The 15,554-nt window shown below is 33.5% G+C and overlaps 1 protein-coding gene across 1 annotated transcript; it reads left to right on the top strand.

Annotated features, from left to right (window-relative positions):
* On the top strand, nucleotides 1–15,023 carry LOC124360221 (zinc finger CCHC domain-containing protein 10-like). Its single transcript, XM_046813639.1, has 3 exons — nucleotides 1–367; nucleotides 9,446–9,604; nucleotides 14,774–15,023. Exons 1-3 carry the CDS (start codon nucleotides 336–338, stop codon nucleotides 14,949–14,951), a joined length of 369 nt encoding a protein of 122 aa, XP_046669595.1. The 5' UTR covers nucleotides 1–335; the 3' UTR covers nucleotides 14,952–15,023.
* The last annotated feature ends 531 nt before the right edge of the window (nucleotides 15,024–15,554 follow it).

Raw genomic sequence — 15,554 nt, 5'->3', positions numbered from 1 at the left:
CATTCAAAGTGCGATAAAAAACAGTGGAAAGTGAAATAAATAATAAAGACTATTGTGGTTCCATGCCATATGGTAGCAGAAACCAGCTACATTTTGGTAGCTAAGAAAGAAAGAAAGAAAGAAAGAAGGCATAAAACACAAAACAAAACAAAAACATTACACAGCCGCTTATTTTGACGTTGGATTATTGCCTCATTAGATACTTCAATTTTGCAACTAAACGTAACTGTGCAATGTGTTGAGATTCAATATAATATTATTGTCTTTTTTATATTATACGTATGTGTCTACACAGTTATGAAAACATCTTATTAGGTTAATTGAAAGTTATCGACATGACACTAGGACCAAGCTTGAAGAAAAAGAGGTAAGAATAAAACATGCCTATTGTTGATTTCATATGAGGAATTTGCAGGGGAAAAACAATAAGAATTTCTGCTCGATTTAAATAGATATATATATGTTTTATTACTTTTGTTTAATGCTATTAGCCAATCTAACTGTTATTTAGCATACTGACCACATTTTTTCAATTCAATTTCCATTTTGGCTGCAGTATAGTAATAAAAGTGACAACCATGAAATTAAATCAGGTGCTACCAAATTTTTTTCAATTAGAAATACCTGAACTATGGAATATTAGGATATTTTATTTATAGGCTAGTTATTTACAATTAATTAATCATTCAGCCCAGATGTTACTGTTAGAACAGTAGCCTATCCCAGTGTTATATTTTATAAATACATAGCCTAGATTGTTTTTATTCACTAAGTTATAACCTTATTAATTTTTGTACTGGAATTTGAAACACATATGACATAATTTGGCTTAAGTAGTTATATCGAGGATTCTTTACTCTTAAATATCGATGATTCCATTTCAAATCAACAGGTAGAGTACGTTGCGCGGACCCGATTTTTATATTCCTTATTACAATCATCAATGGTAATTATCATATTAACCGCCGGGGCGGAAAAAATACGAGTTTTGCGTTCTTAACTTATTGGAATCGTCCTATATAAAAAAAAGTATACGGTTTGATAGGGTGGAAATGAGAAATAACGAAGTTCTAGAAAATAAAAAATTAAATAACTTTCCAGTAATATCTCCATGTTCTACATCCACGTCTAGCGTCACGTGACCTTTTGTGGCCAATGATTGAACCTCGTGATGACGTCATCGGTTTGCGCCGCCATCTTTGCAAACGTAAATGAGAAATTACAGAAATGAGCAGAATTTTTATCAAAATTAATAATGTTTTTCTTAATTTCGAGAAAAAAATTAATTACAAGTGCCTCCGGCCATCAGCGCGGGGCAGCACCGACGGTGCTGCCCCGCGCTGATGTCAATAAAAGAAAAACATCCCTCGAGATAGTACCTATCAGTAAAATATAAAATTCTAGAGGGGCTGATCAAAAATATAAATTGAAATGTAATGCAAAGGCAATTATGTAAAGTTTAAAAACTAAATAAATCATGAAAAACTCAAATATATAGATGGATATTAACAGAGAACACTTACCATTAGTGTGTTGGCGGATATAGCTAAACAGCAGCAACAAAAAAAGTGGTCTATCACAACGAAACGACACAGTCTCCCGGTTTAAAAACACCACTCGACCGCACGACGAACAAATACACTCATTTTTAAAAATGCCCTGTTCTATTAAAAAAGAGATAATTTCGTTTCGGTTAAAACGTAAGCTCTTTACGTGCCCTACGAAACACTCCGACACACACAATTCACTAGGGTTGGTTGAACTAGTGGATGGTTGATTCATCATTGTAAACTCACTCACTCAATCCGACCTACTGAACACGATATCTTGTGTAGAACTGACCTATGCCCCGGACAACTCAGATAACAGGTATGCTATCAGGCTGCTATCAGTCCCGGCCGCAGATAATATTCAAGTAAACAGATTATCCAGACACAGCACACAAACTGAACATTAAAACATTAGAAACTTTACCACTTATCAATATACCCCCTAAAATCATGTTATTTGTCATTTGCACCCCCTAGTACTATATATATTTTTTGTTCAGGAGGGTGAGCAGAATACGTTGGTAACGTCAAATTCGTGATTTGCCGCCCGGCGTTTAATCTTACTGGTACCTCATCAATACTTATATATATATATCAAATAACAGGACTATCAGTCGATATCAACATATCTGAACTGCTGAATTAAAGTCACATGTTTCAAATTAATAGAAATAGTTTAAACAATTATGTAATAATAAAGGGACCATAACCATTAATCAAACGAAAAAACAAAGACAGGTAATAAGAAAACTTAACAACAAAACAAACATCTTGAAACCGAGAAAGACACAGTAAATCATCTTTTAGTGTAATTTGGTATAGTTAGTTTGTATAGTTATTTAGTTTCTAAAGTTAACTATAGTTACAGAACAAATTGTGTTTAGAATATGAAAATGGGTGCAGATGATTTAGTTATTGTTCAAATTAAGTGGTTTATTATATCGATGGGTATATAATAATTAAATATCGTTTGATAAAATCAATATAAAAAACTGGGTCCGCCTATTGTACTCTCTACCCAAATCAACCTATGAAAAACTGATTTTGGACCTTGAACTCTCAGATTTTGGTGATTTATTTATATGAAAGTTGTAGCCTACATACCAAGACTAGTTAAAATGTCAAATTTTACGTTTTTCTGCCTTTTGAGTTACAGGCTTTTAAAAAATCCACAAAAAGGCATTTTAGTTGTGTCTCAGTGTTTTCCAAACACCAATTAAAAACCTATAAAAGCTAAAGAGCTCAAATTTTAAGTATTCTTTTCCATTTTAAGTGCTCTTTAATTTGGTATGTCACATTACTAGCCTAGGTTTTTATAAGAATTTTTTTGAAATCTCCCAAAAATGGCTTTAAAAAAAATCAAAAATACATTCCCTTCCATTCTTTTTTGAAAAGAATATATGTTATTCACACTAGAACTGACTAGATATACGCTAAATTTCAGAATGTAAAATAGCTTATCAGGTACTCACAGAACACTCAGATTTGTTACTGGGAGCAGGTATCGCTGAAAATCATAGATATCAAGCTGCACAATACAGAAATATAACCACAAATTTACATTTAAATTATTCAAAAACAGTTATTAGTGATTTCCACCCCCTAAAACCATAGATATTTTTATTTAGAAGGATGAGCAGAATACGTTAAGAAAGTTGAAATTTTGATTGACTATTCCGTTTGTTATCTTCACTATTACCAATCATTTGTATGGTATTTAACTAATAACAAAAGTTTATCCTTCAAAATATTAAAAATTAACTAAATATTACACTGTTTTGTTCATAACATTTTATAAAACACATACTCTAAATAGCTTTTTATTCATTATAAAATGGTTACTTTTTTGTGTATAAAAATATGAACTAGATATATTGAAATATGAAATACCTTTAACGTAATTTAGTTTGTTTTGGTAGCTTAGATTTATAACCATGAATATTGATGTTTAAATTGAGGTGGTGGTTGCTTATTACACTGAAACCTAAATTTTAGGTTAAAAATAACAAAAACTTGCCTAACAATAGGCCTATGTGTAAGTAACGTATTAAAAAATATAACAGAACTAGGCCTATAGACGATTGAACAAAAATAAGTGGCTACCTTATTTTATTGATGTATTGTTTTATTATTTCATCTTATTGTAATGAGCAAAGGTTATTTCAAGGGCAACCTGCCAGGGTGGCAGATTGGCCTTCAGATAGAATAGGTTGGAATGTCATAATTGAGGTGAAGGAAACAAAAAAAGTGCATGTTTTAGAGTTAGTGAAGTTAACACACAACACGGCGGTTGTGATTCCTGACATGCTATGGTGGAACAAAGGGACCTATGGAGGATAAAAGAAGAATTACTCCTGAAAAGATTTTCAAAAATGTACCAGGAATACAACCTAAGCAAAAGAGAAAAAATTACGCAAGATATAAGAAACAAATTATTAAAATACAGAGACAACTTTGCTCTCATTGATTTGAAGAGTGGCAACTTTCTTATTGGGGACCCTAACAAGAATTACCAGTGCGGCTTTGACGGAGCACATTTTGTAGATCTAACAAAGGGTGAACAATCAAAATTTTCCGCTGCCTCTAACGCTAGTGTAATTAATGACCTAATATTGGTATCTGATGACACACTACTAATGAATGACCTTAAATTATACAATAGTACAAAAAATACCAAGATCGATAACACATACTCTTCCAAGGCTAGGTTTAACTTAGTGCAAGGTGTGCCAGGATGTGGGAAAACATCCTTCATCTTGAAGAACTTCAAAATAGGAGACTTGGTCTTATATCCCACAAAAGAAGGAGCTACTGAATTCTCAAACCGGCTAAAGACAAGCCATCCTGAACTTCAAGATGATGTGAAGAACTACTGTAGAACTGTGCACTCATTTTTAATAAACTCGACAAACCACTTGAAAAATGGAGGAACTTATAACCGCTTGATAGTAGATGAAGCACTCATGGTGCATGCTGGCGAAATCTTATACGCAGTCGAACTTTCACAAGCCAAAGAGGTCATGATGGTGGGCGACATGAACCAAATCCCCTATATTAATCGGGTCACAGGCCACTCAACCCAGTTCCATGACATTACAAAAATCACTGAGATCTCACAGTATTTAAGTCACTCCTACAGATGTACGATGACAGTTGCCTGCATTCTTTCCAAATATTATTCAGAAGGTATGACAACAAGCAGCAATGTAAAAAGAGAGCTTGTAAAACATGTTTTTGACAACATCAATAGTATACCAGTCATGGTAAAAGACACCAAAATGCTGGTTTTTAAACAAACTGAAAAAGCACAACTTTTGAAATTAGGCCATAACGTCTCTACCATTCACGAATATCAAGGGAAGCAGGCTCCACACATCGTAGTAGTGAGGACATCATCCAACAACGAAGACATCTACAACTCAGTACCACACTGTCTTGTCGCCATATCTCGTCACACTCAGTCTTTCACGTACATTGCTCCAACTCAAGAGGATATCCTGACTAAATGGATACGTTATGGTCAGCAGTGTTCTGAAGTAGATCTTGCAAAACATCACAAAGAAATGGAAACAACCTGTAAAGAAAACAATTCTATAGGAAAGTATCCATTCCTACCTCACAGAAGCATGGAAAGGAAAGATGCTACGAAACTACCAAATAAAAGTGACATAGGTGGAGCCAGCCAAACCACCTCAACAAAAAAACTGAATTCTAATTTCATGACAGGTGGAGACAGTCAAACCACCTCAACAAAAAAACTGAATTCCAATTTCATGACAGGTGGAGACAGTCAAACCACCTCAACAAAAAAACTGAATTCCAATTTCATGACAGGTGGAGACAGTCAAACCACCTCAACAAAAAAACTGAATTCTAATTTCATGACAGGTGGAGACAGTCAAACCACCTCAACAAAAAAACTGAATTCCAATTTCATGACAGGTGAAGACAGTCAAACCACCTCAACAAAAAAACTGAATTCCAATTTCATGACAGGTGAAGACAGTCAAACCACCTCAACAAAAAAACTGAATTCCAATTTCATGACAGGTGGAGACAGTCAAACCACCTCAACAAAAAAACTGAATACTAACGCCATGACAGGTGGAGACAGTCAAACCACCTCAACAAAAAAACTGAATACTAACGCCATGACAGGTGGAGACAGCCAAACCACCTCAACAAAAAAACTGAATACTAATGACATGACAGGTGGAGACAACTATTTTTTAGGGTTGAGAGAGAAGCGAAGGCCCAAAACCTAAATTGCTGTTGCAAAACAATGGACAGGAAGGAAAATCTAAAAAAAAGGTAGCAAATTTGTAATCTACCATCAAAACATTGACAGAGTTCGAAATAAAATTGACACACTAAAACCACTTCCTACACTTTTCAAAACCTGACATACTTGTACTTACTGAGCATGGCCTCAGTGCTGTTTTATTGAAAAATGTCCGATTAATTAGCTATGTACTTATTGCAGAATATAGTAGGGAAATTGCACCAAAAAGGTGGTGTTGCAATATTCAAGAGAGTTAATCTGGACAATGAGGTGGAAAGTGTAAATCTTGATAGCAAAAGCATTGAACTTGTTTGTGAGATGACCGCTGTTAAAATCAATATAAACAAAAAAAAAATCATGTTTACATTCTGGGTGTATACCGACCACCAAGAAGCCACTGGATCATGCTCTTGAATTACTAAACTCGTCACTAGAAGAACTCCCCATAAACAATTCTGCAATTTGCAAATTGTTGGTGATCTCAATATTGACTGGCTCAGCACACTGATGGAAAGAGAAAACAATAAATTAAAACAACCTCCTATCTGAGTATAACCTGAATCGATGCCTCCTACCTGCTACCAGGATAACCCCTACAAGTGCTACATCAATTGATGTTTTTTGCACCAACTTGGCACCACATAGCTTCAATTTCGAAATCATTGAAAACGGCTCTCAGACCACACCGGACAACTTTACTTCATGGATTTCCCCTCCACATCAAGTAAACAATCTTCATCAAATGGAAGACGTCTCAGTCCAGATAACATCTCAAATTTAAAGGGGCTTATTGAAATTCAATCATGGGATCGGGTATACAACTCTCCAAGTGCAGAGGATGCCTACTCAAACTTCATTGGAACTCTGACTGCAGCATTAGACATTACATGCCCCCATACAACATCAAGAAAACAGATCCAGGAACCGAACTCAAGAATTTAACAACCCTGAAGTAAACATACTGCGGATGTCTTTCATACAAGCCCACGAGCGCTACTTAGCCAGTGGACAAATTGAGGCTAAAGAGGATGCTGCCCAGAAGAAAGAAATCCTACGACTTAAAACTAAAAAGTCTTAGAAGGGAAACAAACTCCAACTTCATCGCCGAAGCAAGCAACAAGAGCCAAAGCAGTCTGGAGCGTCATTAATAGCGAAAGAGCACCAAAGAGAGAAGCTTCAGAATCCACGTGGAAATTAAAAAATACTGACGATGACACCTACCTAGACGACATTTTTACCATAGCTGAACATTTTAATACCTATTTTACAACAATTGCAGAAGTAACTCTCGGTCATAACAATGCTCCTAGCGCCAAAGACGTTAACTTATGTTCAAACTTCACAGGAACAGGACTTAACATGTTCAATACTTACATCTAATGAGGAAGTATTCAACACTATAAATTCTCTAAAATCCTCTTCCTCCTCAGGCTATGATGACATTTCTTCAAAAATACTGAAGTATTGCAGCTCTGTAACCTGCCAACCCTTAACGGATATAATCAACAAGTCTCTGACTCAGGGATTATTTCCCTCAAAATTAAAAATGTCAAAGGTATATCCACTGCATAAGCAAGGGAGTAAGCACGACATCAAGAACTATAGACCAATCTCCCTTGTGCCCACTGTATCAAAAGTTTTGGAAAAAATAGTTCTCTCGAGACTGTTAGAGCACCTTCAGCGTAACAATCTGCTGCCAAAAGGACAACATGGGTTCATCCCGGGCAAATCGACTATCACCGCCCTTGCTGAGCTCATTGAGTGTATAATTGATTAATATTGAGTCTGAAAATACTGTAACAACTGTTTTTCTCGATATGAGTAAAGCAGCATTTGACTCACTGTATCATAAGCTTATTTTATACAAAATCAGAACCTTGGGTGTCAGCGGTATAGCCTGAAATGGTTCGAAAGCTACCTCTCTGGGCGACAGCAAATAGTTGAGCTGAAACACACAGCTAAGGGCTTGACGAAGGCTCTTCATTCACTTCCACAGTATGTTAGAAGAGGAGTTCCGCAAGGATCTGTGTTGGGACCCGTCCTATTCATTTTATTCACTAGTGATCTAGGTAAAAACACTCGAGGCTTTTAGTCATCCTGTATCATACGCAGATGACACAGCTCTTATCACCAGCAGTTCAACAGCGGAGTCACTAGAAATCAACACGTATATATCTGTTAGCATGGCCCAACAATATTGCCTAAATAACGACCTTGTTTTCAAACCCATCCAAAACAAAACTCCTTGCACTAGGCAGACATAAAGACCACATATCAGGCCCACCAGATCTAGAAAAAGTGGATGAGCTTAAACATTTAGGTATGATATTAGACCAAAATCTTACATGGAGTTGCCACATTGATTACCTTAGCTCAAAGCTCAGCTCTGCTCTCTTTGCTCTCAAAAGAATAAAAGCTACGGGCACAACATCTGCTCTAAAAATAGCCTACCACTTCTCTCTTTGAGAGCCATCTTCGGTATGGAATCATCCTTTGGGGGAGTTTCTTCAAATGGTAATCTCCAGAGGGTACTAATCTTGCAGAAGCGGGCCATAAGAATCATGGCCGACCTCTCTTCCCCGAGACAGCTGCAGAGAATCTTTTACTAAACTCGACATTCTCACTGTGACTTCAATCTACATCATCGAAGTCATCATATATGCTTCCAAGCAAAACTTCCCGAGAAACAGTGAGGTGCACAACTACTACACTAGACAGGCTCAAGCTCACCGTCTACCAGCTCATAGAACAACGCTCTCTTCACCAAAAAAAACCATCATTTGCTGGAATCAAGCTTCTGAACTCCCTTCCTGATGCCATCAAGACCGGAAACGCTAAAACTCTAAAAAGAAGACTACACAAGTGGCTGGTGAAGAACTCTATCTACAGTCTCGATGAGTTTTATGACATTCTCAACTCCTGACTTGTAATGTTTTTTGTTGTTAATTTTTGTTCTTTCCTTTCAATGTTATGTTTCATAACTTATTATTTTTTATTATTGATTGACAACTATTCTGTTCTTGATGATCATGAATAAAGCTTTCTGTATTCTGTATTCTATTCTGTATTGTATTCCCATAGGCGTGCTACAACACTTTGGTATGATTTGTATATTTTAACCTAGTTTGTAGTTGTGTATTTGGTTAGTTATTTACCTGAAGAAGAGATCAGATTGCAGATCTCGAAACGTAGTGTTACTGAATTTTTGTTCCACTGAACGATAACAAATGTCCGGAAAAATCCTGTTTCCTTCACAATCCTTCCATCGTCAAAAATAAACTTCAAACAAAGAATAATTGAGGTAGCCTACTTATATTACGTAAGATCTTTTTTTTATTTCCATTATATTTGCTCAGGCCAGAATAGGCTTTTATTACTGATATAACAAGATATGTGTGTTAGAATTATTCTAATCTTTCGGTTGTAATAATTTTTTAAAGATTTTAAATAAACATGTGGTCCTGCCTGATTGCAATGATTAAAAACAGAGGGATATCATCTACAAATAATTTATTGTCATTGACTCTTTAATTTGAATAGTTTTAAACAATTACATAAAATTCATATTAATGTCTATATATTTACTACAATTTTGGATTTGTATCTTTTTTAGTGCCAATCCACAAGGTGCTCGCTGTCAGAAGTGTTTGGAACATGGTCATTGGACTTACGAGTGTAAAGGAAAACGGAAGATTGTTGTCAGAGAATCAAGGATGAGCATGCTTAAAAAGAGAATGAAAATGGCTGCAGAAAATGCAAATGTTCATAGTCAGTAAGTATAATAATAAATTAAATTGTGTATTGTAAAAAAAATGTACTTAACTTTTTAAGTAAAGTAGCGTAGTCAATAGTAGTGATCCACCACAGCATATTGTAATGAGAGCCATTTTTTATGGTAATGCAGCTTTAAATTAATATGTTTCTATATAAAAACACCTTCTTAATTTGTGCTTACTTTTTGGTCTAAACATGCATTCCCTGCTTATTTCTGAACAGTACTTATGCTTGTATAGAAAAAGGAACAATACTTCTAAATTAATAGAACCTGAACTTTGGTTTTTTTTTTAAAAATGTGTGGAGATGTCCCTGGAATGTCTATTTACTTGTAATTTATTCACATATGCAATCAAATAATTGTTAATAGACTTAAGCTTTTAACTTTTTTATACAACAGATAAGCTATTTCTTTGTGTACTCAAAATTTCTATCATGTTTGTATCATATTTATACTTTCTTATAATTTTTGGTTAAGCCTTTTACTTAATAAACAGAGTTCTTAGAAGAGTAAGGAAAGATGGAAAAATTATGATTTAGAGAAGATAAGATGTACAGCAAAAATAACATAGTTATATGAGAAGTTGCACTAGTTGATAAAAAAAGTATAATTTTTAAATGATCTAGAATGTTATAGATTTTATGCAAAAGTAATCTTTCAGAAAGGATTGTCCAAAAACTATAAATAATATTTTATTAGAAAACTTGTTTGATCATGCTTTTGAACTGATAATGATTTAATGTGTTGTAAATATTTATTAAATATCATTATAAAAGCAACCTTAATGAACAAAAGCTGTAAATATTTCACATAAGTTACTTAAACTGTTGAGCTATATAGACATTATTATATGGCATTCATACACTAGCTTAGAACACTAACATGCCTCAACAATCAATTCTTTCCTAGATTACAGTCCCAAAAAATTCAAAACCTTACAAACAGTTATTTTGAAATGTTGCATGAACTTGGTAAGGATTACTCCCTTATATTGGAAGTTTATAGTATTTTCTTCTAGAGCATAAAAGGCTTCTAAGTTCAACGTATTTATGTGTATATTTTTAATTGGGACAATAAGGCATACTCAACTATGGCATTAACAATATCTTGGACCAAAACAAGAAGCATTTTGACCAATGTAGGTTACCAAGAACTACATCTGTATATATTTGTTTGATTGGAATAACAAGACACATTCATCTGTGACACTGTGTTCAAATGGTAGGAAGTAGGCTTCTCAGTCCTACGTATATATTTATATTTTTCTTTATTGGGACACCAAAACAAAACTCTACCATGGCATTGGAAATATTTTTGACTGAAAGTCAACACTTTTGGATCAGGTGTAAGTTTCCAAGAGTTATAAATATATATAAATAAATAAATAAATAAATAAATAAATATATATATATATATATATATATATATATATATATATATATTCTTGACCGAAGCAATAAGACAAACTAAACAATGGCCAAGTAAGTGAATTTAAAGGCTGGAAATATCTTAGACCCGAGGTATATGACAAGGTCTAGAAAGAAATGCCTTTTGACCATAGTAGGTTTCTGAGACCTATTTGTACTTTCTTGATCGGGGCAAAAAAGGAAACAGCTGTGGTATCGGAAATATAAATAGTTCAAACTAGAAATGCAACCACACTTGCAGAACGTGATATGAGTCAGTTTAAACTCTGATCCTCTTACCATGAACACTGAAATAATATGGAGGCTACCTTATGTACACCTACATATGCCTGAAAAATTGTATAAGGCTCCATAGTATTACATCTTAAGTGCTTTTACTAAGTAGTAGGCTAATAAGGATTTCGATTTTGAAAATTGTGTGGGAAGCCGTGGGTTAGGGCTAGTACATATATATTCATTAAATTTTTATTAACGGCAATAGCCTGATTTAATTTCAATTAAGATTGATACACAAAAAATATTTGCTCCGCCGGGACTCGAATCCAGATCTCGCACAGTTAGCTGACTACACCACAGAGTCCTTACTTTTTACGACTAAATTATTTTGCAATTGACTGTTTCTGTCACATATGTTTTTATAAAACCAAACTAAAATATTATCGAAAGACCAAATACGTATTAAATGACTTTTTAGTCATGAAATTTGACCAAACGGCAATAGGCTGATTTAATTTTAATGAAGATTTATTCACAAAAAGTACTTGCTCTGCTGGGACCTTACATATATTATAAGGTTCCTAAGAAAAAAAAGAATATAGTAGAATGTTGAGTATTGAGATAATTAAAGATCATTTTGGATTTTTACAACATTGCAGAATTGGATGATATACTTATAAATCTTTTGACTCAGAGTTTGAATTATTTTAGATTATGAGTAAGATAAAAAAAATAGTAACCAAGTATGAAATCTCATTTGTATTTCATGGTTATTGAAAGGAAGAAAAGATTAATAATATGTTGTTTTAATAATAGTCTAGGATCTTCATGTAATAATTTCTGCTAAATATAAAGAATTCTTACTTTATTTTTGATTATAAGGTTTAAAATTCTAGATTTTCCATTTGTGTTTTCGTTGAAATGAAAAAAGAAAACTTTATGTAGTTTAAATTGTTTAAATATTGTACCCAACCGCTAGATTGATTAACAGGGACTTGATGACATTACTTGCTCTATATGGTCTCTATGTTCACCCTATCTGATGTCATCTATCTTGATCTTAGGGGTAACTTGTGTCAGATATCAGCTGATCTAATCAATTTAAAAAACAGGATTGAAACAGGATTTGCAGCAAATACTCCATAAATATTATCAATGTATAGGAAGAATTTGTCTATTGATTCAATGTTTGATGCTCACATTGAATATTTGTAGAATAAAAAAAAAACACTAATTTTCTTGAGTTGTTATTTCATATGGTGTACTATATAATTGTGAGTCAAATTCAATGAATGCTATAATTGAGGCGGTAGCTGCTAAAAGGGCGTATAAGCAGAAACAGTGTTTTGAGTCAAATGAATTTGAAATATATCTTTAGTTGTATATTTGATGTTTGAAACAAATTTAACTTATATTTAAACTTTTCTTATTGCAAATTTAATAAGGAATAAATACATGTAGGACTTACAAACATTAATAACTAACATTATATACAATATCGATTTGTGTAACTTCGTGCATACGCCCTTCTTGCATAGACCAACTTTTTTATATGCCCTTTTTACAAAGATAAGTTAGTACAAAATAATATTTTAAATACAAATGTACCAAGTCAAGTACATTAGCCATTACCTATTAACATTTCCATTTTTATTACGATTACCTCATTACTATTAGTAAATAATACCAGGCTAGGAAATAAAATGCTTTGTAGTGAATAAAATTAAATGTTTATTGATTACGTATCAAATACATAATGGCAACATAAATCAAATAAGCATTTAAAGCCACTTAACGCAATAAAATTCACAAAATTATAAGGCCTGTTTACTTAATAGTTATTGTCAATGCCATCATCAGAATAATGTGATTCTTGGTCATCATTGTTGTCATCATGGGTCTGTTCCGAAGTTGTTGGCAGTTGGGCTCCAGGAGATGACTGCTCTAGTTCTTCATCTACAGTCTTGAAGTAATCGTTGTAGAACTGACGGTTTTAAAGACTTAAATGAGGCATTAAAGACAAAACGTCTGCTACTTTATTTGTTTTGATTGCAACACGTGGTGCATGAGATACCTCAATGTCTTTAGGGCGAGTTTTCATGTATTTAAAAGGTTGCATTACCTCATGGTAGGAATGAGAGCACAAAAAAGTACCACAACTTTTGTATTTAATAATAACAAACTGTTGAATACCAAATTTGGAGTTTTTACTTGAAGGATGCTTTAGGAAATACGGCTCTAAAGCACTTTTCCAATCATATAAGTGCATCACTACCATCAACCAATATGAAAGGTCAGGGGATTTGAGGGCATAAACGAATGTTGTCCAAATATGCCTGAGGGGTTTCCACTACTACTTCCTTCTTTATCCCTGTTTTCATTAAACAGAATTTTCGGTCACATTGACCGAAGGAATGCCCTCGCAAGGGAAACATTTGAATAACTTGAAGATTGAAGGTATAGGCATACCAGGAACAAAATCTTAGCATGTTATCATTTTTATTTTGGCCTCCAGCCGCATCAAATAGGAGCACTATTTCTGTAACGTTAGGGGAATTTATTTTTGATTTTTTACAAACAATCGTATAAGAAAGACACTACAGAGTCAGGCCCTTTCTTTGCCTGGCCTACCAAAAATGTGCAGTAATATGAAGAATCATCATTATGCACATGTATGTAGAAAACATACAACCAAAGAAGGTGCTTGTAAAATTGTTTTGTTACACTTAATTTGGGTAAAGGAAGATTTTGGCAATAATCAAACTCAAGGACTAGTTGTTTATCACTTTCTTTACATTTCTTGATGTATTCTCTTTTCAAAGTATTATGTTTTTCAACTTTCTTTTTATGGACATTGTACCGTGAAATGCATTCATCTTGAGGATTAACAGCCAATATTTTATTACACTCTGTGCAAAAATCACAAACATCTGTTTTAATTTGAGCTACAGTTAAAGTTTCAGTGTAACTAAAAAAATGCTTGTCAGAGAGAAACCAAATTTTGTAGGGATACCAATGAATAAGCAAAGAAAAGAATAAAATGATCTCCGCAAAAAGGGCGTATAAATCTATACGCCCTTTTTGCAGCTACTGCCTCAATGCCTTAATACCTCAATATTCATTTGGAATCACAGTATACTAGTTTACAAGGTTATGTAATATTAGAAAAACCTTGTTCCTGAATCTGTTTTCTGAGAAAAGATATTTGTTTACTTGAAAACAAATATTTGGAGTTTGGTTGAGTTCTAGGAATCCATAGATTATTAAAGTACTGTACGAGATTAATAGATTAGATGTATACATGACAATAAAAAAGAAAATTAATGATTAATCATAATTATGTTTTTAATTTTATGAATGAATGGATATTTTTGAAGGTTTGTGCCTCTGTAATTACGTATTCAGCATTTTCGTATTTTAAAGTTATTTGTTGTAAGCTGTTAGTAATAAATACATATTTACTGTATAACTCTTTTACTTGTACACAATCATGCAGTTTTCTAAAAAAACTTGATTTTTATAGATCGGAAGTGAAAGAGTCTTCAAAGCAAAAGAAGAAAAAGAAGGAAGAATCTAGTTCTGATTCAAGTAATAGCAGTTCTTCTGATTCCTCTTCGTCTGATAGTGACTCATCATCGGCTGATTCCTCTGATGATGATGAATCTTCCTCCTCTTCATCTTCGTCATCATCATCTGATTAAGAATCATTAATTTGTTTGTTCTTTGTATATATTTTATGTTTATAAATAAATGTATTTACTTTTATAATGTAAGTGTTAATATACTTGTTTTCTTTCCTTCAGCTGTACCAAATTGCAAGTAGGCTAGACAAAAATTTCGTAATGATTAAATAAAAGAATTATTATTTCCATTGTGGGCTTTGAGATTGTTATAAATATCAATAAAAGTTGATTGAAACATTACATAAATGACAAAAAATTAATTTCTATACATTTTTATAGGATCCAAACATGGAAAGAATCAAGAAAGAACATAATCTAATTTTTTAATCTTATATTTCTCTTTATTCAGTGCTCTTTTGATGAAATTAATTATACCTGAATTTAATACTTTGGCTACCAAGGAACTCAGTGTTTCTACAATTATTTGCTACAGTAAAATATGGTAGGGAACACTTAATTTTATTCATTAGGACAAAAAGCTGAGGAAAAAACCGTCATTACACATAGTCCTAAAAGGATCAGCAGGTGATAGAATTTTCAGGATTATAAGGTTGGTAGTATGGGCCACTTCCTGTGGTGGTCACTTGTACTCCATGTAGTTGAACTGGGAGGTGTAAGCCG

The sequence above is a fragment of the Homalodisca vitripennis genome, chromosome 4 (genome assembly GCF_021130785.1).
Source record: "Homalodisca vitripennis isolate AUS2020 chromosome 4, UT_GWSS_2.1, whole genome shotgun sequence".
NCBI classification, from domain to species: domain Eukaryota; kingdom Metazoa; phylum Arthropoda; class Insecta; order Hemiptera; family Cicadellidae; genus Homalodisca; species Homalodisca vitripennis.
The sequence above is the reverse complement of the archived record's forward strand: the minus strand, read 5'-3'. Positions and strand labels throughout refer to the sequence as shown.

What these genes read in the sequence shown, in the direction of transcription:
- LOC124360221 (XM_046813639.1), top strand. Translation starts at nt 336, where the DNA reads ATGACACTAGGACCAAGCTTGAAGAAAAAGAG. An exon ending in CCAAGCTTGAAGAAAAAGAG is followed by an intron (nt 368 to 9,445) that starts GTAAGAATAAAA and finishes TATCTTTTTTAG; the next exon opens with TGCCAATCCACAAGGTGCTC. An exon ending in AATGCAAATGTTCATAGTCA is followed by an intron (nt 9,605 to 14,773) that starts GTAAGTATAATA and finishes TGATTTTTATAG; the next exon opens with ATCGGAAGTGAAAGAGTCTT.